Source organism: Morone saxatilis, unplaced genomic scaffold (assembly GCF_004916995.1).
Source record: "Morone saxatilis isolate NCDOM2014 unplaced genomic scaffold, NCSU_SB_2.0 Contig3, whole genome shotgun sequence".
Lineage (NCBI taxonomy): Eukaryota > Metazoa > Chordata > Actinopteri > Moronidae > Morone > Morone saxatilis.
In genome coordinates, this window is record NW_023339873.1 from 5,106,852 (window position 1) to 5,132,182 (window position 25,331).

Genomic DNA, 25,331 nt, shown 5'->3' on the forward strand with positions numbered 1-25,331 from the left:
AACGTCGGTCTCACCGGGCTGGGAGGTTCCCTGTGGCTCCGGCTGCTGTGGATGCTCCCGATCTCAGTTTGAGAGCTGGAGAGGGAGAGACCCTCAAAATATGGCCTGAAACACAGGAAACAATCTGGGCTGAAGTTAAGAAAACAAACACAAATCAGTTTGTCTCTGCATGACTGTTATTGACTGATATGGGTCAGTTGGTCAGTATAGATCACAGTGTTTTAAGTATGGTACCATTCAATAAAGTACAGAATACGTACAGTAAGTGATGGAATACTAAATTCTACCTGACTTTACACTTTGATTTGCATTTTAGACTTAGACCAGCATTTAAAACTGGGGGTGTGGAGTTGGAGACACAGGTGTTAACAAGGCAAAAAGAAAGAAAGACACTGGTGAATTGAATTTAGGGAAGTGAAAGATCCAGAATTAATGGCAATTGACTCACACTAGGATCTGAAAGCCAGGATGTCTCAGCCTCTGCTGCTTTGTTTTGGTTTCTCGTTTTTACTTGCAGATATGCAATGCTTCACTGCTGTAATACTCTCAACTTTATGAGTATATGTTAAAATGTCCTATTATATAAAAGTTTTAAAAAGAAAACCTAAAGAAAACCCTGAATATAATTTTAATCATTAAAATGTCACTATCATAGAGTACAAGCACAAACTATTGGCTAAATACAGCTTCAATAACAAGGCTAACATTTATAGTAAAGCAACCTCAGACTTGCTGCAGGGTTTAAGGAACAATTAAGGAAATGGTGGGTCTACTATAATAGGTTTACATACTTCAATGTTCAAAAAACACATTTTATCTTTCATACATTGCTGCAGTGGGCGGGACTGGGCTGACACCTAGCCTATAGGTGGTGCCTGTTACGTTACCCAACGTGAACCTAGTGCTAGTTCTGGGCTGGTTCTAGTGCGGGTTTGGAAGTTGGTTCAACTTGTGAACCTTCAAAGAACCAGTTTGCTTTTTCCACGTGCTAGAGAGCCATAACTAGGTCACACCCATTAAGGTTCAGTTCCATTTAGTGTAGCAGAGCATTTCCAGTGAGCTGACATACACAACAGCAGCAACCTGACTCTGTTTGACCTGAATGGAACAAAACCTGTATTAGTATCATTGGTGAAACTCATGTTTACTACTACCATATGTCAAAATGGCTGCGTAAAACTTTTATGAAGCTTTTTAACTTTATTATCATTATTTGGCCTGCAACGTAAGCCAGGTTTCTCCCAAATAAAGACACACACACACTCATTACTGCTGAGAAACACTCACTTGAGTTTGGGTTTTGGTGTGCTGAGGACGCTGTCGTCGTCATCAAGCTCCGGGCCGCTGTCACTCGGGTTCTCAAACTCCACACTGTCCAGGTCCAGGTCCTCTTCCTCCACCTCAGGAGGCGGCTCTGCAGGGTCCTGCTCTGAGTCCAACACCTTCACACACACACAAGTACAGACAGTACATCTTCAGTAGCTCAGTGGCTCCACAGTAGACAAACAAGAGAAAACTAAATTCCCACATCAACATGAGACAGAAACACCCACCTCGTCTGAAACTCTGAACCGCTTCAGAAGAGCCACCACTCGCTGTTTAAAGTTCTGCTGCTAAAACACAAGAGAATAAACACACAACCACAAGTCAGTCTGTGACCTAGTTATGATTTACTACAGTACTCTCAGCAATCCAATACAGAGATAACAGCTACAGCTGCTGCTGAGCTGGAGCTCCTCCATTTTAGTAATTTTACCGGCAGTAGATACATTTGCAGTGTTGGCTGGGTATCGATTTTGCTGCGTGTGCTCATGTAAATCAATAATCAAGCAACATCATGCCTCATCTGCTTTCTGGGGCTTTCATATCCTGCTTCTGCTCACTGAGCTCTATAAAACCATATCACCCACGAGAAAAAAAACATAGTTAAACTGTCTCATTAAAGTTCACTGAAAGGTGCTGAATATCTGCAAATGAATCATAATAAGGACCTAATGGAAATGTTTATTTTAGAAGCACATTCGACTACAGTACCTGAGCACTCCTCAGCTACTGTATGCTAAACTCATCGACCACTACTGTACATCTGAGGTAAAAAGATGGATGTTCTCAGTCACCTGTACTACTTTACAGTGCATCAGGAAAGCTTCGGCCAGATCAGATGGGCTTGTCACATAAAAAAATTGTCTTTGGAATTGATTTTGAGATATACTGACAATGATTTTCATATATTGAGGCAGAATTTTTTTGTAAGGTTTAGTTTAGTGCGGTTGCATTGTTGTAGAATTTAGTGTCATTAAATGAAAGGCCCACAGAAATGCATGCAAATGTAACCATAACAAGCCACTGTTTCCCAAATGTAACTTCATCTTAAAAGGAGTAACTTTTTTAAATCAACTTATTTGCTTTCTTGCTGAGAATTAGATTATTGGGTTAGAGAAGATCAATACCACTCTCAAGTCCGTGCATTAAATATGGCTCTGCTGCCAGCAGCCGATTACCATAGCTCAGCATAAAAGACTGAAAACAGGGGGAAACTGTCACAATAGCTGCCTTAGTTGTTTTTATCTTTTCCCATTCTGTCTCTCCAACCCTCATTTCACACACATCCTCAATTCCCCAGGTCCCTGCATTTCTATGAGGCTTTGAATTCATTGGCATTCTCCTCCTTTCCATCAGATGCCCTCAAACATTCTCCATCAATCCTGGGTGCCTGTGTGTGTGTAAATACCAGGCCCTTTTCCCAGTCAATTCCTAGATTTTACTTCACTTACGAGTGTGCACATTTTATTATTTTAGCATTAATATCTCTGAACTGTTCCCACCTGTCTGGTTGTCTGCAATTGGGGCCTTTTCCTTGCTGCCTCATACACACCTTGTGACAGAAACAGCTAACCTGGGGGAGGACTCCATAAAGTTATTGCACCTGTCCAAGTTTACCACCATAAAACTAGAGGTCACAGTGTGGGAACTCTGCAAAGACTGTCATGTCATGGTTCCTCAAACTAAACTTATACTTCAGTTGGGGCTCCTTTAATCCCTGGTTCACATCTCTTACTCTGGTGATGGAGGGTGTCCTCACAATCGACCTCCTCTGCTTCTTTGGCTTTCTCACATCGTACTCGTCATCCTCTAGATCCTGAAAACAATGAAGAGGAAGTTAAGACACATAAATGCATTATTTACACGTCTTCCAACCTCATGCTCCAACTGATCGCCAACCGTCTTGCCGTTGACCAGAATGAGGTAAAGTGCTTTGCCTCATGACCCTTAAAAGTCAGTTTGCACCAATAATTTCCAGGCCAACTCACCTGTCCCTGCACAGCATCGTCGCTGGCTTCCTGCTCCGAGGAGAAGCTCTCATACTCTTCCTCTGAGTAGTTATCTAAAGCAGAGGACAAGTAGGGAGATTAGAGGTTGTAGGGCGTAGAAGATCCCTCATACATATTTCAATGAACCTTTTAAATTTGACATGCAGCCAGGCTCTAAATATACATGATGTGTGCAGCACACACAGAGAGCTGTATTCTACCTGAATTTAAATCGCTTTCTGTACGATTAGCAAGAAAACCTTGAAACCTGTGATCCCTGCTCTATTAAGCCCATCGAGCATATTAGGTGATTATGATGGCTTCCTGCTGTTTTAACCTCACAACACCGGGGGTAATGAGTGGCAACGTGTACCGGAGCATTTGATCTTCTGTCCTCCCTGCAGGGCTGCCTCCTCGTGGTCTATTGGCTGACTGGACAGGGAAAAGATCCAGATCTCTGCCACCTTCCCCAGCATTTCTTTCTGGTTGCTGCAGAGAGGCAGGACCTGGCCTCCCTCTGTCGGGTGCTGCATCACCTGGGAGAGGTGAAAGAAAAGGGAGCAGAGGCAGAACATGAGAGGGGGGAAGAAATGTAGTGAGAGAAATGATCCACCACAGCGAGAATGACTGATCTGAGATCATTTCTCAGTTCTTTTGATTCTTCATGAGTTTTGTTACTGTGTTACTGTACTTAAGTAGTTTTTCCAGGTATCTATTTACTTTTTCCCTTTTTCCCCAAATATCTGTACTTTCTACTCCTTACATTTTTAAAACCAGCTCATTACTTTAGTTTTAAGGCAATTGAGGGCAATTATTGGTGCATATCACACACAACAGACGTCACATCACGTAAAACACGTAACAAGACGAAACAGACAAGAAAGGGAGACAGCCAGTAGAAATGTCCTGCAGAGCAACCAACAGAGTACTTTTCACTTTTATACTTTATAGAGTCTGTACTTTTCCACTTTTTTTTTTTTTTTAAGTATCTGTACCTCTACTTGATTAAATAATGTGTGTACTTTTGTCACCTCTGCCCTTTGGAGACATTAACACTGAGGGCAAAATTGCTGTATTTCATTTTTGTAGAGATATCAGGTTCTCTATCTGTAGTAAACTCTATACCATAATGCATTGCAAGCTCAGAGACTGCGCTTGTTGTTGTTCAATTTTACTTGAATGTTGGAATTTGGATGCTATCACAGACATCTGGGAATTCAAGCCACTGAGGCATATAACAATACGTGCACACACAGTCAAAACAGCTATAACTTTTTAAATATTCAGGTCAATCATTCAACACAGCTGTATTGGTGTCCTCACTGTATTGCTTAAAACTAGATTTCAAAGTATAGTAAGTAGACAATCCTGTAAAAGTCACATTTGTGTTGTGGGCTTTGATTTAAAAGAACAGTTTGACATTTTGTGAAATAAGGTTAATTGCTTTCTTCACTCAGAGTGAGATTAAAAGATTGACTCTCATGTCTGAATGGCAAATATGAAGCTACAGCCAGGAGACGGTTGAGGGGGGCAGTACATTACACTCTGTCTGAAGTGCTTGTCACAGGTGACAAAGAAGCCAGGGTTTGAACTTCTCTCCCTAAAATAAAAACGGAACTATTTCTGTCTTAACAGTGAATACTATGAATGTCTTAGCTAAACTAACCAGCTGCAGTTTAATGTGTATTATTAGATTTAGATATGAGAGTGGTATCAATCTTCTCATTTAACTCTTGGCAAGAAGACATTTTAGTTTGCCAAAAATATTCCTGTAAGATAATATTGTGAATTAAGCTTTGAGAGAATGACCCTAACCTCCCAACTAGGAGCAATCTTAATTATCCTAATTACCTATATTCATTAGATATTCACACCTGGGTGCTGCGGTTTAACCACCCACAGTTTCCTCCTATTTGAAACTGAGGCTTCACTATTAAAGCAGCATCACAAACCCAGGTTATTTCAGGACGGCACCGCCCCAAATCTGGATGACTCTCTTTGTTGTAGCGCAGTCCAGCGAGACCATGTCAGCCTTTAGCAATTTACACTGTATCTTGTGTGGTATGTTGTGTCAGAGCCCCTTTGTATCCTTTAGTTGAAAAAGCGAGAAGCATTTATTTCTTGTGCTTAAGTACAACTCTCTGTTTCTGCTTCTCTTTTTTCCTCCTCCCAGGCGCCAAAGTGTTTTTTTTGTTTTTTTTTGTCTTCTCTCAGCTGCTGAGATGTGACCTTAATAAGCTCCACTGAGCTTTGTCAGCCATATGGGAACTGCAGCAACATCTGCACTGAAGAATATTAATCTGAAGCAGGTCCCGTATTTATGTATTCCTGATTTTATTAAAACACAAGAAATTTGTCCATGGAGTCAAAAGTTGGAAGTTTTCTTCACATCTAAGAACAAAGCAGGCTTGAACAGAGAAAAAGTAATTATATTAAAGGACAAGTGTGTATGGTTAGGTTTAGGATACCGATTGCAACCATTTGAATACAGCTCAGCCTTCCAAGTATGTAGGAGAAACTATGGTAGCTGCGAAACTTACTAGAAACGCAAAAGGCCCAATCTACAGGCAGTGTTTGGTTTGTTTGTTCTAGACTACTGTAGATGGTGGTTCAACGTGGCTGCCTCTGTAGAAGAGGACTCGCTCCCTCGAAGGATAAAGAGTCATTTCTAAGGTAATGAAAAAACTCTTCTTATTTTCAGGTGATTAAACGTTACTGACTACTTTGAATATGATATTCCTATTCTGCCAATAGCTCCTCCTAAATGTTACACACTGGACCTTTAAGTCTTTCAAAGATAAAAATGTATTATCTTCAGACTAATTGGAGGGCAAGACAACTTATTTAAGAGCCAGTAGTTATAGTGCAAGAGGCTCAGCAAAACCTTATGTGAAGTTGTGGAGGCCAGAGCCTGCTAACATCGACCATTTCCTCATTATATTTTCACACCAGTCCTGACACTAACAGCCTGTTAGGGCTGATGCATTTTTCTGCTCCTGCGTGCCCCGAGACTTCACAGAAAGTGCAGCAAATGTACAATCTTGGTATCCTTTACATACTGCAAACAGCAATGACACAAACCAACAATTACATCTAATACGAACACGAAAACGGGTTCGTTGCACCGTCGTCATACTCTACCTCGGCCATATCAATGGATCCCACTGCAAGGGTCTTGTAGCCCAAGATAGTTCGGTTCTTGTATCTCTTTCGCCTTTGCAGCATGATCTGCAGCTTGTTTCCTTCTCGCTTTAAGAAGTGAGGGTACTGAAAAGGGAGGAAACCGGGAAAAAGAAAGCAAAAGGTACAAATTACTCATTAATTTAACTGGTAGTGATGCTATATATTTTTCTTATTGTGTATATAAAGATATTTCTTGTTCCTCTGTGCCATAGAGCTCCATTGTTGTCCAAAAACTATTACAAAGACATCAGTGAGACACACTGTTGCACTTGGTGACATGTTTATTTATGAAAATGAACTGTTTACTTTAGGTTATCTTGAATTGATCCCACATACTGAAGTCCAATAAATACACTATTCACTACTACTTGAATAAAGCCCATGAAAGTAATAATACGTCTAATACGTTAAATATTATCGACTAAATAGTGATTACAGTTTAAGTTCAGAAAAAAACATCCTTAGTTACCTATAAAGACTTTAACACTCAAAAACTCAAAATCTAATCTGCTTCAATATGTGGTTGAGCCACGCCCTCTATAAACCAGTGAGAGGAACAAAGACAAAAACTTAAATGCAGAAATCTCTGAAATAACCAAAAGGATATATTTATGACCTGTTTTTTAAGTTTTACATCCTCAGTAGGAACAAGGAAAGCTGGAAAAGTCTGAAGGAATTGAAAGAAGGACTAAAATATTGTTGCTTTTGATCTTTTTATGAGATTTCTTGACAATAACAAAAATATAGAATATTGCCACCCTTATCTTTTTCACAGAAGAGATGAATCTCTAGACAGTATTTCCGCAATACAGAAAAGAGAGCTTCATATCTCATTGATATCTAATGGAAGTTGGAACAGTTGCCATGGCAACGGGTGTAATAAAATTCATCCCACACACACTCACCTCTGTAAAATCTCCCTTCAATGAAAAAAACAGCGAATAAAGACCTTAAAATTATTTGGTAACCTATGATGTTTATTTTGGACCAAACAGCAGCATGGTGATATTTCTTTTTACCTGCAGTGAAAAGGTGAGAGCCAGATCGGTCTCCACAGACCCACTGGGTGGCAGCACTATCTCATGGGACCTCAAAATCCGTTTGGAGCCCTGTTAAAAAAAAAAAAAAAAGGTTGGTGTTTAATTAGGAGGGAGTTTTTCCCCTGGAAGTATTCTGCATCTCTGCAGCAAAGGTGCACAGCATGAATAATTCAGCAAGATTCAACATATTTTAAGACACCATACTAGTATTAAAACATTTACTACAGAACTCATGTACTTCACTGAGTATTTTGTGAATTTTGCAAGCAACCTAAACTATCTTATGTACATGTTTGAAGGCATTTATGCCATTTTCTTCTTTCAGTAACTGGTTTGATTATTGTCAAAGTTAGGTTATAATATGATGTTCTCTCTCTTACAACATGAAGGTGGACAATTTTAAAAGTAACACTAAGTTATGGACTGAAAATGGACTGAACAGTAAAATATAATCATATTCTTCATCATATACAGGACAGGTGGACATTATATTTGTTCGTATGTGCAGCTTGGTGTGTCTGTTTATTTAGCATACCTGGATTTTAACCGCTATGACCACAGAGATGAGCTCTTTATCAAGTTCTCTCATCACAACCAGCTTCTTCAGAGTCAGACTGCACAATCTGAGGAGAGAGAAGGAGGGAGAGAGGGAGAGAGAGAGAGAGAGAGAGAGAGAGAGAGAGAATGTTTGATGAACACCACAGGTGTGTTTTTTAATATGCACAAACAGATGAGTCATTCCCACACACAAAAAGAGACTGTGTATTCATGAAACAGTCACAAGTAAACAGTTTACAACTAACAAAAACACATGCGGTATGTCAGGAAACACAGCATCAGTCAGTCAACAGGTTCAATGACTGTGCAGGTGTGATAATTTCACTAGTACACTTTCACAGTTTACAGTAGGTGTTAACTTGATGCAGACATAAATGTGTGAGGTCAGTTTTACCAAAGCCAACCGATACATTGGCACAGCCGATATTATTGGCAGGTTTTAGCTTATCACAGATTTATGTGAATATGAAGGCTGATGATGAAGTATTAGGAAATGGCAACTCTTTTTTATTGCCTATAATTGATAGCGATAGCCGAAGAGTGACAATGTGGGCGAGTTGAACCCATGGACCCTAAAGCAAGTCTACAAGGCGACCCCAGCAAATCTTAGCTGTAAAACGTTGGTTGTAAAATCCCTATTCGAACAGAAATATTTCCTGTAAAACTACAGCTTGTTGTTTTTAGATCTAAAGTAATAAATGAACTTTAACATTAAAGTTAAACGAGTAGGTAGATTTTTTTTACATTTTGGAAAGAGCCAGATGATGTGTTTCCAGTCTTTACATGCTAAATGAACATGTCCTGGCTATATACTTATTTTCCAGGTGGTTCTAAACCTGTGTCCCTGTGTTAATTGTTTGTTTGCTTGTTATATGCCAAAAATATCAACAAAAAGATTCCACTTTTTTAACTTCTGTAAAATATTTTTGACATTTTTAATGCATTTAATTCCTCATTTGTAAAGATTTTTTAAACCTGCATTATTCAGTAGCAAGTGGTCTTCTTCTTCTTCGCTACCTTTGCTTTGTGCATTGCTGTGGGTATTACCGCCACCTGTAGATCAGTGGAATAGTGTGAAACTATCAGCGGGAACATCACTTACTTTAATATCACAAACATTAGCCAATATACCATCAGTTTTTTAAACCTCAAAAATGCAGTATTGCTCGGGCTCTTATTTTTACCAAATTGTAATCAAACACCTAACCTGTCGGTTCTAAAAAAACATGTTTTCTCATCATTGAAACCCAAAAAAGTGATCACCAGAGCAATGGAGGAAGAACTGGCTGAAGATCACAGAAACCGTTCCAAATTCCTACACTTGTTAGTTAGCAGCAGGCTGAGCTAAATCCTCTTTTACTTGCAGACGGGCATCTGCCAGCAGAGCAGAATAGCAGCACTGAAGCAGGATGGTGGCGGGGCAGTCGGGGTGGCATTGTTAGGGCAGTGTGTGTGTGGGAGGGTGCTTTAACAAGCATGTCACGATTTTTTGAGACACTTCCTCACAAGACGAACATGAAAAAGAAAAGCTTTTTTTTTCAAGGAGCTTTTCTTTTGAGGCACTCTTTGGTTCCTTTGACTGAATCATTCAGAAGAGCTGCACTGAACAGGCTGGCTGCTCACAATCTGGAGGCCTGTTTTCAGCAGCCATTTATCATCCGGCTCTCCTTTTTACTGCAAAATTAAACAGTGTTAACGGTGCTGTTGGTTAGAATGACATCATTCCCACATTATTCTGGAGCATAACAACATGGCATTGAATGTCATTCAGCAGCGGGAATGGCTATTCAACTACAGCGAAGGTTTATTGTCACAAAGAGTAAAAGATGTGGGTCAAAACTGCCATGAGTGACGGAAGTGATAGAAATGTGCTCAGTGCTGAGTGGAAAAAGCCCAGGGAGGCAACATAATTGCAATATCCACTGTAATTTAGTGTAAGGACTGAGGAGTTGACCTTAGGCGTAACCTAACTCCTCTCCAACTCTCCTACTTTGAGAAACTGGAGGCAAAACTCGGACAGATAGGTGAGACACAAAACAAAAAACAGCAGTGATAACAGTCAAGGGCTTTCAAAACCACACAGTGTGCTGAGTGACATAACGCTGTGTCTCTGCAGCAGAGAGGTATCAATCAGCCTCGAAAGAGAAAGGAAAACATTGGGACAGGGAGTGAAGAAGCGACGACAATGGCAGGTTTGAAGAAGCCCCAGCAGGCTGAATGAAGACCTTTCTCTTCTTCAGCTGAGACACGGCCCAAGAAATCCCAGGCACAATGGACACAAGCCAATGAAGGCTCGCATTGTCTTCGGCCTGTTCTCACACAAACAATATGCAGCATTCTTGTACTCCTGTTTTGTATTCTACCCTGTTTCCATTGGTTCCAAGCCCACAGCACCATCTATTTCAGATATGCTAGGTGGCTGGATGCTGGTTTGCGTAGGCAGAGACAACCACATGATCTGCCACACAGAGTGCTCTGGTAAAATGTCACATTTATCCTTTCTGGTGTTTAGATTTGACGTTTTGTTTTTTTTATCCCTCACAATGGGTTCATCGCGCAGTATCTGTCCAACGGAACAGCACTGAAATGCTATTTCTAGTGAAACACCATTTAATTTATAAGAGGATCTGTGCTGACCCATTTCTCGTGGCATAACATTCTGACAAGCGGAGATGAGTGCGACTTAAAGTGGGGGTATTTTCTGATTTTTGTGGACATTTTCCCACCAATTAACATAATGGTAGAATTGTTTATGAACGCTGATTGGATGACAATATTGTTCACCCAACTTCTATGACAAAGTGCTTGAAGATTGTCATCTGAAATCCACTTTTAGACTTCGGAGTCACTCCACCGACAACTTATTGACACAGTTACGCTTGGTAGGAGTAAAGATTGCACACAGTATATGGTGTAGAGAGAACAATGCATTTAAACATCTGGCTAGAATGTGTCTCAATCATCAAGCATCTGGAGTACAATCTGGCTCTCTTTTTCAGTTACATTTACACTTTTTATGAGGCATGAACAGGTTTATAAAGACAACATCTAGCAGTATATAAAACTGATTCAAAACCTAAATTAGAAAAGCTTGAAGTTTTGAACACTTTCATCACAATTTTATCTCATCACCAAAGTTGGTAAAGCAGTGAGAAGTTCTCTCTGTCCCTTCTTTGATACTCAAAGAATGATATATCAGAACAACACAGCCAAGTGCTGAGGACACACTCACTACCTCCAGCTAAAGCCTTTGTGCACTGAGCTTCTGTCTATGTTTACAGACATGCAGAAAGGCACACAGCTGCTGTTTTGGCGCCGTAGCAAAGAAACCTGTTCCGTGTTCTGCCCCCTCGACGCATCCCCAGAGGAGCTCTGGTCTGCTGAAACACACGGCACGCCGCCTGCAGCGTGGCCTTGCCAAATACTGATCCAGTGGCCAGATCAGCACAGATGCTCTGGCAAATGGCGTAGGGAGGACCGGCAGGCCGAGTGTGGTGCTGTGATAGCAAAATCACAATCACTTCATCGGGCCAAGAACAACAAACCAACAGGAATGTGTTTTGGTGTCACTGATGCGGAGACGTATCAACACGGTGCTGAATGCAAACACACAGCAGAGGGACAACAACACCTGATGACTGATGCCAAATCATATCAGACCTTCCACATTATGTTAACACATGTAAATTCTGCTACGCTAAGCGTTCTGGTCCAAACAAGAATGAGAGTCTACAGCCTGGATAGAAATAAAAAGATAAAGAACAGTAAGAATGAGGCCACATAATGTAATGGGAATAACTGCTGCTTTACTACTGCTGCTCAGTCCCTCCACGACATTTTTGCAGTGATTTGACAAATTCTTTTGTCACAAATTCACAGGGATTGGGTGAATTTGTGTTACTTCATTTACTCACATCCTGCAGTTAAGTGCAATTTTGCAGCAATACGGATGCAGGGCAACAGCGGCACTGACAGAGCAGAGGGAGACCTGGGACATTTTGCAGCTTAAACAGACCGCCAGATTGGAAGGGTGTGCTTGGTTAGTGATTATGGAGTGTGAGGCATGTCATGTGTGTATAGTAGTGCAGCTCTAGTGTACTGCTTGAACTAGCTTGCAGGCTTCGCTCCATTTTAGTCCACTAAATGCATCCAATGTTTGGAAAAAGGCCATAAGTATGACTTTTACTACATCTAATGCTCCTGCTTTACAGATACTTGTAAGAATACTATCTGCTCCAGCTGTATTTGCACAAAAAACATCTATTACAATTACTACTACAACTGCAAGCCTTTTATAATCACTATTATTGCTGCTCCCGAACCTACTACTACCACATTTGCTAATACAGTTACTTATGTACAGTAAGTCAAGTCAAGTCAGCATTATTTATGTATCCCAAAATCACAAATTTGCCTCACAGGACAAAATATGCTTTTGACCTCAGCAGTAATTGTCAAGTAAATGTAAAAACAGTAGTGTCATGCAAACACGCTCACGATGCCAATGTCAACATGCATGCTTATGTAATGTTTACTATGTCCTTTGTTTAGTGTATTAGCATGCTAACATTTTCTGACATGCAAATTACAACCTAACACAAAGAACGGCTGAGGCAGGTGGGAATGTCATTAGTTATGCATGTATTTGGTATAATTAATCTTGAGAGGGGCATGAATGTCTCAGCCAACTATCACAGCAATCCATTCACTAGTTATTAGATATTACAGTCTGGGCCAACTTAACATCCCTGAAGCAGCTAGCGCTGCCAAAACTGTCGAAAGCTGCTTTGAAAGTGTAAAATTGCTACTGATTGCATCTCTGGATTTTCATCTCTTGATTTGAAACAGGTCAGTAAACCCTTTCAAAGAATATGTTTGGCTGAAAAAAGATCTATCATCAGAGACTGAAGGCACAGTATTGGGTGTCTCAGAGGATTTAAGAGATGGAACCCTACACCTGAACCCAACCATGAAGATATACAGATTTGCTTGTCTCCTGACATGCTGCCACTGGAGGAATCCAGATACTAACAGCATGTTTCAAGACCATCAAAACCTCAAAACTATTGGACATAATTACAAGAAGGCTTTATTTTTTCTGGCTGCAAACAGCTACTGATATGTTGACACTGATCTGACTGTGTACTGTCTATCTAATATTTAAACCTGTTCACATCTTTCCAATAAAATCTAGAACTGTTTTTCAATCTATCATTTCTATCATATAGAGCTAGAGAATGGCATAAGACATGTCAGAAAGTGAAGAGAGGTCGACTGCGTGGAGGTCGGATAACATAAACATCCGAGGTTCAGTTTCAACTCCTGGATTTGCTCCTTCTGTTAATAGTGAGAGTCGGGCAACTGTACACCGGGAGCCCTGCCACACCAAGCAGCATCGATAATGAGATTTCCATACTTCACACTGCCACTTCCTGCTCTCCTGCACCGGACCTCACACACACACGCACACACAGAGGTACTTAAAATAGATGCTGGAACACAATGTAAGAATTCAGTTAATAGTGTCAGATATCATGAGATCGTCTTAGGGCTTCCATTTGATTCTCAACTATGATGGGTATTCCACCCTAAGACAGACCAATGCATTTATTGTGTGTAAGTGAATCCTAGTTGTGCATCTGGAGTGAAACGAGTCGAATTCTGACCCAAAATCAGTTTTTAAAAACACAAAAAAAGCATGAACATTTAGCTAAAGAAATAAAAAATAAACAACATGACATACTGATACTGTACAAGGCTGTTTTATCCAACAGCAGCTACACTGTATGTGGCTTATGTACAGATTGAAGCTTAGACCATAGGGCAACAGATAAACGAGAGGATTTACCATTTTATATCTCTGCATTCTTTTTGATTACATGTCACAGACAAGCTTGGTTCTTATTTAAAGTTACAGCTCCGTCTCTCTGGTGCGCTGTAATGGGATTATCAGCGCTGTTTCAGCCCAGGCAAAACATATCGTGAAACTGTAGTTTAGTAGTAAATAGCAAAGCTTTCAATATCATCACAAGAAATACACTTCATGCCTTTTGAGACTTTCAATCTCCAAAAGAAAATCCAATTTCTGAATCTGCTGAATTGAAATTGGATTTTGGCCCACCTTGCGATCCTCAATAACACCTCAGGGCTGAGCAGAAAGAAGAAAATAATTTCAGAGCGCTACAAAGTGATCCTGACCTCCAGCTCCCACTCCTTACATAAACCTCAGTCTGGCTTAGCTGACACAGGACACTGCATTGGATTATACTGTACCACCTTTTTCAGCAAATTCACGATTATTCTTTTGATCTGGACTTTTTCACTAGGAAAAAAAAAAGATTTGAGATTATTCCAGCTCTCTCAGGCAGCCTTGTAATGCCTTGTGACAATACACTATGTTCTGACTTTTATGTGCACTCACACCTAGACTACACTAGAGTACACTGGCATGGCTTCAACTCATGTTTGAGATTGTTTACCTGCTCAAAAAAATTAATACTTTCCCCCGCAGCTGTAAGCCAGAAGGAGTAGCCTCTTCAGAACATAATTGTACTTTATTATGGTCAATGTGTAGTTGAGTCTGTGTAAAACACCACTGAAGAACCAATTTGTCTATGATAACATTAGCATGCTACATACAATACACACACTATACAAACAATACACTACAGCTGCTGAATGCTAACATGTGCTAACCATATGTTAACATGCTAACCATGGATGTATTCTGCATATTCTTCCGCGCTGTGGGGCCCATAAAGTGTGGCCGAGCCGCTAACTTCTGGTTTAGCCATCGGCTAACTTGAATGGGGATTAAATGATTTAATCATGCAGCTCTTCTTGACTTTTTAAAAGGTTATCGGACTAAATGGATTAAATTCCGACAGTGAAACAAGTCACTTTGTAGGGGTTGTGACACTCAAAACAATTTATCCACCATTTCACAGCCACTTCTTTCACAATGTGAGCTTATGGGAGAAAGTCTTTCGGGGTCACTTTGCATCACGGGACGGACACCATTACTGTAATTAAACAGTTTGGCCACTATGTCAAACTGGCTTCAATTCATGACGCTAACCTGCTAAATGTCACAAGCTAAACATCAACATGTTGATATACTGATGTTAGCATGTAAGCAAGCTCAAACGTTTAAAAGCTAAAGGTTAGCATTCAGCTGAGGCTCACAAAGTGAAGTTTAGACTGATGAAAGTTTGTGAAGAAACGGTTACACCACGTATCAAACTGTCATATTTCTGTTCAGACAAACAAGATACATGTTAATTAGTGAGCTTTAAAGTTGCTGATAGATATTTAACTAGCTGATTCCCCTTGTTTCCTGTCTTTAAACTAAGCTTCTACTACTGCAATTCTTCATGCATTCATCAACAATTCTGTTTCCTGCCGTTTAAAGGCCACTACTGCTACACTGAGCCACAAGCATGACTCTTGACTTTTCCTCATGTCATGTCTGTTCATTGATTCACACCAGTGACTTTTGGGTCACTTTGATGTTACCACACTTGACTGCTCCGGGCAGGCTGAGTCAAGCTCAAACCAGGAACCAGGAAGGATCTGATTACCTCTCATATTTGAAACACAAGACTAGCAGTGAATCAACAGACCCTGCACATGAATGCACACACGGAGGAGTGAGCTGCTCTAGGATTTGTTAATGTGAAACAAACAAATGAATGGGTCCAAACTGACCACTGACAGTCTGGACAGCCTCTGATAAAGCTGTTTAATTCAGACATATTGGTTTGCTTGCTCACACACTGCATGAATTTCCAGGGTTGCCATGGAAATACCGTTTTCCCCTCCATTGATGTAGGTTAACAGGCAACCATCAGTTATGAATAAAGTAGAGCACAGTCAGACAGTGTGAGTGTGTGTGAGTGTGTGAGTGAGTGGTTGAACCTGAGTGCTTGTCTCTTTATTGGCTGGAATGCATTAAGAGTCAACTTGATACGCGTCATATTGATGCACTTCTTCTGTTCTGACATTTCCATGAGGGCACGGTCAAGAGAGCTGGAGCATCAAGGGACCGGCTCAACAGAGCAATGCGTTTCACTACCACATGTTACATGTAGTCATTTATCACTGTTGTCACATCTGAGCAATGAGAAATAAACCTGAAATTGTATTCTGTTTATCCCCCAAAATATCTGCTTTCCAATAACTCTCTAATTAAAAACAAACTATACAACTCAGAGTGGAAGTTCAGTTTTGCATTGGACTAAGTGACAGTGACTCAACAACACTGAACTTGCTGACCCGTTAAAGCTGAGATACAAACACCAGTATTTTGCACCGTTGCTCAAGGTTAATGGATGGATGCTTCCTGCATTCCCAAAGCATGCAGGAAGCTCAAAGAAACTGCTACTGTGTTGGCCAGGTAATTAATTGCATTCCTTGAACCCTGCCTGGATTACTCTATGACCCTATGACTGTGCTGAAAGTACCCCTACCACTAGAGGCTACATAAAGGCCAGAAAGGAATGCTTTATATGGCATCTAAGTGTCAGTCTACAGATGTTAATGGGCCCAGTTTATACCAGTTTATACCATATATAAAACCTTCCCTGCCCCTCTAGTTCCGCCTGTCACCGCTGAATGCTCTTTTGTTGGTTATTAATGATGAACAGCAAAGGTTAACTGTTGTTATTGCCCCCTGCAGTCTGACACAGCATTCCTGAACTGTCGTACCTCACTGTGTTGTCACCTGTCATACTGTAAACTCTGTGTTAACTTGTTATGGCCGCTGCCAGCCAACATGTCACATTCATTTACACACTGTAGTGACATGCAGTTAATCTAGCCAACTTTCCAAGTTCTAATGAACCACATTAGTCTACAGCACGGGTTCTGAAACTATGGTACGGTTATTACTGCTGGTACGCAAGCTGCCTCTAGTAGTACACAGTAAAGTAAACTCATTAAAAAACATTTTATATTATCAAAATACCACAAGATTCTGAATGAATACCTAAACTATGAGATTGCTGAAATGTAATTTAAAATAACTTTTGCATTTACTGTTATATTCTCTTTTAATATCATGCTTGCTACGTAGTCACACTATTACACGTAGCACACATCCTTGATTAGTCATGAGCTAAAATGTGATGCCAAATAGTAGGCAATGGTAAATTAACCAATTAAAAAACACTGCAATTGTGGCTCCAAACGGGAACTATAAGGAAGAGAAGTGTGGACCAGAAGTTCTCCTTTTCAACCAGATTAGCTCTGTTCTGTTCTGAATTCAACAACAATCAATAATAAATAATCATACTACGCTACTGTATTTTAACATCAGTTATAATGTTTGTACTTAGAGATTTAATAGGATATATACAGTGTCTATAAAACTGCTCATACATTAAATCTGATGTGTGTGGTTGTCTGTTCTCTAACGTGTAGTAGTGAAAATCATCACCCTGACCCTGCCTGGACCCGCCTCTCATGCAGCTCATATTTCTCCCAGAGCGTGAATGTAGTGTGTCAGAGAGCTGAAGTGACCTAAATTCTGTCTGTGTCTCTTGGGAGTTATGGAAAATCAACATCCTTCTGTCTCTTTCCATCTTTCTCTCAGTCTAGAAATCCTTTTCTCTCTCTCTCTCTCTCGCTCTCTCTCTCGCTCTCTCTCTCTCTGTTAGTATCTCACTTTGTGACTCACAAAGAAAAAACGTGAAAACAAGCCTTTAGAGACACTCTGAAACAACTCCTCAGCTGCAGGAAATTGAGTGCATTTTGAGAAATGCCATTTTTCAGTAGACTTATAGAGGAAACTTGGAGCTGCTGTGCAGAAAGATGGTATTTTCCCTGTCAGACCGCAGATCCTTCACCTGTCAGTGAATGAAAAATGTCACATGGGAGGCGTGGCTCAGGCACAGGAACCCATAGAGGCCTCAGGGAACCGAAAAAGGAGTGCAGTCTCATTTTTTCCATTGCAAAAAAACTTTCTGTGGAAACAACTTTGTTGCAAAGAGAAACTTAAGCTACTGTAAATACACATTTCAGAACTGAGGTTTAATGTTCTGTAAGACTTTAAGGAAGAAACAAAAACCCCACATTTTCTTTTTAATCAAATGTAAGCCAAAATGTAAATTTTAATGGCAGAGACTTCTCTTTAGGATTAATTCATGACTAGAGGCTGGAAACCTACTGTAACAGGGGTGCTAGGCTTTTAAATATTAGCTACCTGTAAATGTATTACTTCATTAGAAATAAAATCACCACCATATATAATCTTTTGCACCTTATACTTACAATTAAATCCAAATATTTTCCTCCAGAACACATATGCTTCTGAGAAATGTTAAATGTCCAATGATGTGTGCAAGAACATAACATAAGTCCATAAATCAAAAGAGGCCATCCTCCGTTCAGTGTCCATTGTAGGACATTTCAGACTGGTCTCGTCAGACTTCACTGGCTCAACATCCATCACTCTAAAGCTGTCACCTGTCATTTGTCAGGCTTACACTCTGACCTTTAAGGTAATGTTTGCATTTTATCATGCTTATACTGTAATTATACTGTGTCTACGTTTTGAGGAATAGCCGGCAGGGATAGGAAGGATTTTCTTCGTTATTATATTGTACGGACATCAATATTATTTATTGAATTTGCAGTAAATAAAGTTTAGTTACCTTGAACGAAGAACCGTGTTTGTTTGTTACAGACTCTTGAAGGTCACATACACACACGGGTGTCAATTAAAAGGAAGCCTTTTATAAATTTGTGCAGATACTTCCTCACTGAATGACTGGGAGGATGAAAACAATGTGAATCTTATGCTATGAACTTTGCAGGCACTGGATATCAACAGGAGACCTGTGGGACAGTTTGGGGCGAAGCAGTGGTTCTCAAACTTTTTCTTCAATTTCAGAGGCGGAAAAAAGTTCACGCCCCACCACTTAAGCAATCATTAACAAAGAGAGGGAAATCAAAACTAATGACAAAGGATCAGAGTTGAATTAATAATCAGAAAACTCTAGATTGTTTATTTCCCTACATAAATCATATTCATTGAACTTTGTTGCTCATCCACACCCAACCTTCAGTGGCAACACAGTTAGACAACCACTGGGCTAAAGAGACAGCGCTCTCCACCACCACCAACAATGCACTAAATGAGGGAAAATGCTTGTAGACTTGCAGAATCTTTGTGAAGAAGAACTGAGGCTGTTCTGGAGGCTTGTGGTGACCCAACAACACAAGACAATTAGTCTAAGGTTTGTACTTCAACTTGTCACCCATCTGTATTTTGGAGCATTCAAAGTTTCACCGGTGACTGAACTGAAGGATTTCATGGATGTGACAGGAAACCTGCTGCAGCTTAAGTACAGTATGTTTATCCCTCTGACAGGCTACATCAAAAACTAAAACCTTCAGTTCTCTTTAGCTTTTAATCATACCGTTAAGTACTGTGAAGGTAACAGGTTGTGTAGCAGCTTATATGTCCATCAACAGCCGTGTGCTTTCTCAAAGTGCTCTTAATGAGTCAGCTAAATGCCTGTAATATATATATATACACACGCCAGTACAGTATATGAAACTGCCATTAACTTTACAAAGGAAAATCAATCATCTAACACATTTTTCAGTTCCCCACACATCTGCTAGCAAATTATAGACTTCATAAACGCTTTTTCTACAGCTGTAAGAGCAGAGTGTTTAAGATGTGATTGTAATTGCTGCTTGTTTATCTTTCCATCGAGGTGTGCAGCCTGTTCATACATCTGTGTTTCCTCTCTGATGAGGCGATGTGGCCTCTTTATCACACCCTTTCAAACTTAAGGCTGAGATTCGGTGAGGAAACATCTTGCACCTGTCGCACAGGACGGACACGCGAGGGATGATTGGTGGGTTACCGTCGCTATGGCAACTGGGATCACACATGCTGCAGCTTACTGTGCACAGTATACAGTGAGAGTGTAAGCACTGAAATGAGATCTTGTGGCATGCTTTGACATCAAAGAAGAAGCCAGGTATCACATGGGACACGGTGTCCTGCCCAACCGCCAGGCCCAGACTGAAACCTGAGACGCAAACATTACAGACGAATACTGCATCCAAGCTATTTAAATACAACCCTACACACATACATCCTCACACAGCAAGGTCAGGGCTGCCTCAGAGCCGGTGGCATCGTACTCTAAACATGCCTCACACACTGACCGACATGCCATACCAACACCCTCTGTAACGCCACAGCTTCTCCACCATGCACCTGCCTCGCCCGCTGCAGACAGGAGATGGTAAATAAGACGCACGACTGAATTCTTTCTTTCAAGACATTTCTGCTTTGTTGAGCATTACAGAGTGGAGAGAGGGCGGAAATGTGAGTGAGAAGAGAGTGGTGGAGATCTGATGGTGGTTAGAGGCCACGCACATCAGCTGTGTCCCAAAAGCACTACTGTAAGTATACACTGTATACAGGCTTGGGGAGTAACAGATTACAAGTTACCCAACCAGGATACCAAGAAAAGGTTAACTATAATCTGTTAATACAGAAAAAAATATGAAATCAGATCACAGTTACATGGAGTAAAAATTAAGATTAGGATTCTAAAATAGATGAAAAGATAAATAAAATAAAAAAATAATATACTAAGGTTATCTTACAGTTGTCAATTCACTGTCATGGCTTCTAGTAAAAAAAAAAAAAGCTTTGGTAATGGTTCACCATTATTTTGTCTTAACAGCAGAAAGGGGAACAACATCCCAGAATAAAGCAAGTAATTCCTTCCAGCTGTGAAAATGGTCTATGGCCTGCATGTGTTTAATGAAAAGCAAGGACTGTTACATTCCCCTTTGTTTGTTAGGTTGTTGTGGGCTCTCTGTTTACAAAAAGAGGGAACAGTAAACATGTCTTTTTTATAAATATGAGACATTATAACATCTGTTATGATCTGTTGTCCTGTCAAAAGACACATTTGTTCCACACTGTTCAGTTGTTTTATAGAATAGGCTACGTAAAAGTTACGCTAGTGTTTGTGACATGACATGTAATAATAGTTGTGTTATGTTTGCAATGAGGATGGTTACTGAGAGAGAAAAGACGAAAAGAGACATGGCAAGGAGAATAATAAATAATATGTAATAGAGTATGTGGGTGATTTTGGGTCTTATTAGGCAACAGCAAGATCCATCCTGGATTTTTTCTTTTGTCACTTTTCTTGTTAAAAACCATTATTTTCAAAATCACCACTGAGACAGATTTAATTAAAAGCTGCTATTGACATCCAACATCTAACAAGAAGAACTTATTTTAGTGACAACCCTGATTTTGAAAGAGAACTTGGAGTTTTCCTGTTTGACCTCAATACGTTAACTAGCTTGTTTTCTATGCTGGATTCATTAATCAACACTGAGCTGTGGTCATGACAGCTCGACTCCAACACGACCTCTGCTGAAATCAAACCTCAGCATGGTGAGACATTTGGAGAGTGAGCACAATACCACGACAGGATACTTCACAATGACTTTGCTATTTAAAATATCCCCTCTACATTATTAACTGCCTGGCTATAAGAGCATAACACAAGTAAAGACATATATTTGATCTTTTCTTTGTAGTTACCAAGATTATTATAGTTACCTAAAATTAAACTAAAAGCTAAAATTAGGTGTAAACATTTTAGTTAAATGAAATAAAAATAAAAAACTAGACTTACAACTGACTAAATAAATAAAATTAATATATACAGGACATGTCTTTGTCAATTTGGTTACGTTTGTCAACACAACAAGCATGAGACTAAGATACATGACTGTGAATCAATCATCTTCACAAAGTGTGTTTGTATTGTAATACCAATTCTGAACTTCTTACATCTTAACTTACTGAAACTAATAGAAACTAAACTAAAACATTAAACAATAAAAACTAACTGAAACTAGCAAAACCAACTCTGGAAACTAACTGAAACCAAACAGATTTGAAAACAAAAATTTAAAACTAAATAAAGATAAAAAAATAATTAAAAACACAAAACTATATTCACTCTGGTAGTTACAATGCTGTCCTACATTACTTTCCCTCAGGTTAAACATCTGTACTCCAAACTGTGACCATTGTTCGCTCTTTTAAATGTGTCATTAGAGATTTATTCTGTTCCTAAAAGAAGCATCTGTTCTTGTTTTTTATCGTCCAACAAAGTGGCGAGGCCAAGTGCTGAATTTGTAAAAGCCATAAACTTGTTTTAGTCGAGAAAAGCTAAGAGTGATGATTAGACCCTTTTCTTGTTTTTCTTCCCTCCTGTGGGTCGGCATTATCCCGGTGGAGTGAGGCACGGGGCGAGATGCCAGGAAGCCTTTGGGATGGAGGGCAGGGAAGGGAAGGGGGAGCCCGTGTGCTGGATCTGTGCCCAGACTGGCCCCAAAACCACTGGTCCTGCATCCCCAAGCTTAGCTAACATCCATGAGGTTGCAAGTTTGCGGCAGAGACTGACTTTATATAGAGAGAGACACAGAGAAGAAAGAAATGAAACAAGAGAAAACAAAGCAGAAAGAGATAAAAGTGAAAGTTTTATAATAACGAGAGTGTGAGAACAAATCAAATAGCGAAAGAGAAAGAGAGCAGCACTCGCACAGTCACGGCCCGGTGCAACAATTTATTTTTGTTGGTGCAAAAACAGATTTGACAGCCAACCGTCTTTGTCAGGGTTTTGGTTTCAAGCGCTGACATCTGCCAGCCTACGACTGCCAATTACTGCCCCTTCCTGGAGAAGTATACTCTCAGCAGGAACACAAGCATGAGACTCTGACAGGAAAGGTTGTTTTTACTCAGCGAGGGACTATATTATTAACCAATGTTCTGATTGTTGTTGTGGCACTTGTGGTTTTAATACATGAGGAGTTAAAGGCTGACAATGGAAAATGAAACAACCATAAAATCCGACAGCCTCAAATGACTTCTGTCTGACTTACTGGTCTTTTCTTAATCAATCAATGAAACTGTTTGTTAAACCAGTGTTACTTGCATGCTAAACTATGTTTGTAGCATAAAATTAGGTAAAAATATAAAAAGCAGGACAACGAAGGCTGAGATTAAAAGAAAGAAACAGGAGGAAAATTCAGCGCCCTGTGACAAAGGTAGTGTTCCTACATTCTTTCATTGATTAAGGGGAATCCGACCTGGTGGCAGGCGTTAAGAACAACTATATAGAAATAATCAATCTTCCCGCTGATGGTCTTGTTTGTTTATGTAGGTCATGTAGAGGCATCAGTATTAAACTGAGACTGTTTCATAACCAGTTTAAAACTCCTTGTAGTACATTTAAGTAAAAGTAGCAATACGTATATACACAAATTCTTCATTATAAGCAAAAATCCTGTACTCAAAGCCCTATTAAAGTAATAAAGTACAGAAGTAGTATCAGCAAGATACACTTATATATAAGTACTACTTCTGCAATAAAATGTCTCCTGTGGCTGATAAATTATAATGTATTATATTATTAGAATATCAAAGCACCAGCATGTAGGATTTAGTGGCATCTAGCGGTGTAGTTGCAGATTCATTCTTCTCCTTCAAGTGCGAAGGAGAAACATAGAAGATGCCCCACAGCATCTGTAGATAAAACCAGCTCATTCTAAGGTAACAAAAACACAAGGATTCATATATTCAGGGGATTATACGCTTATGAAAACATAGTTATGAATACTATATTCCATTTCAGCCAATAGATCCTCTTAAATGTTACACTGGACCTTTAACACTGATGCATCAATGTGTATGCAGTATTTTACTATTGGAGCTGGTAGAGGAGCTAATACTTTACATACAGTTATTTCTAATTCAGGTCGTCTTTTAAGATAAATCTGACAGGTTGTGGGATGATAAATGACGCAGGAAAGAAGAAAAAACAAAGTTATGCTGCAGAAATCTGTATTCATTTTTCAGTCTTTCCTTTAATCTTTGGGGGTTTTGTGAGTTTTACTTCTTTGGTATTCAAATAACACACAACAGAGGAGCTCAGAGGAGAAATGTCTGTTTGGTGGAGCTGCTAACAAATCACAAACATCCGAGACATGGAACTCCAACTAGATGCAGATTTTTTTGTAGGAGGTCACAAGCCAAAAAGGTTCAGAACCACTGGTTTAACCTTTTAAATGCAGTTTAAATTAAAATTAAAAACGTCTAATAAATAAATACAGTGAATAAAAAAGTAGCATACAGTGGAATTACTCAAGTATAAGCACCTGTAAACTGCACTTAAGTATAGTAGTTGAGTAGAGTTACTTTCCACCACTTACGCTTACACAAGCATGCAAACACACCAACACACTCTTGTACACACTCTGGCACAGACACAGGAGGAAGAATCAACTCTGACTCTGATTAGACACAACAACGTGTCCTCAGTGACTAAAACCTCAACATGTCTAACTCAGACATCAACTGTAAAAACATGACAGCTGTATCGGTTAATTACAGATTCACTCAGGGAAGGTAATGGTTTACCTCGGATGTCAGAATCAGGGCAGAGGGCGACCCCCCTGGTGCTCCAGCGCTGGCTCATAACAGAGTAACGCTTATTCACCTTTGACAAGTGCAATAAAGTGCAAAAATATCAGTGCAGTGATCTGAGAGTATCACAAAGTGTCATTTTCCAGACACTGAGAGGAAAAGACAAGAAGTCAATCATTACTACACATGACATACAGCTACAGTCACTAATGAATCTTGTCAAAACTGATTAGGATTAAATTAAGAAACACCCCTGAAGAGACACAACTCATATTGTATAATTACAAACCAAACATCAATTTTAACAGGACACTGTGTGAGCATCTCATACAGGGCTTTTTTTTTTTTTACTACGCAGCCCTTTACTATGAGACAGATTCCCTTCTCTTAGAAGACTTGCAAACGTGTACCTGAAACAGCAGCAGAACTATAACAGGCAGAGGCAACAGTACATTTACTCAAGTACTGGACTAACAGTGCAATTTTTATGTACTTTTCATGGGTATTTTAATCATATTCTACTTCACTACTTTATTTTCACTATCTACTTCTATTTCACTACATGTCAGAGAGAAAAAAAATTAGTTTTTACTTCACTACATTTAATTAACAGCTGCAGTCCTTTTTAAATAAAGTTTTTACATATAAAACACAAGATCAGTTTTCAAATTATGATCCATTGTTACAGATTAAACCAAAAGTATGGCCAATGACAACATTAAAGTACTGCTTACATCAATAATAATGATCCAATAATAT

General features: G+C 39.7%; 1 protein-coding gene across 1 annotated transcript in view; it reads right to left on the bottom strand.

The window, feature by feature from the left end:
* Nucleotides 1–25,331, bottom strand: part of pacs2 (phosphofurin acidic cluster sorting protein 2) — a gene marked incomplete at its 5' end in the record, with an annotated part of 61,561 nt that overhangs the window by 13,874 nt on the left and 22,356 nt on the right. The window contains 9 exon segments of the mRNA XM_035673523.1: nucleotides 15–105; nucleotides 1,288–1,442; nucleotides 1,554–1,613; nucleotides 3,059–3,139; nucleotides 3,312–3,385; nucleotides 3,685–3,847; nucleotides 6,453–6,578; nucleotides 7,514–7,603; nucleotides 8,070–8,157. Coding sequence (XP_035529416.1) covers nucleotides 15–105; nucleotides 1,288–1,442; nucleotides 1,554–1,613; nucleotides 3,059–3,139; nucleotides 3,312–3,385; nucleotides 3,685–3,847; nucleotides 6,453–6,578; nucleotides 7,514–7,603; nucleotides 8,070–8,157 — 928 coding nt within the window.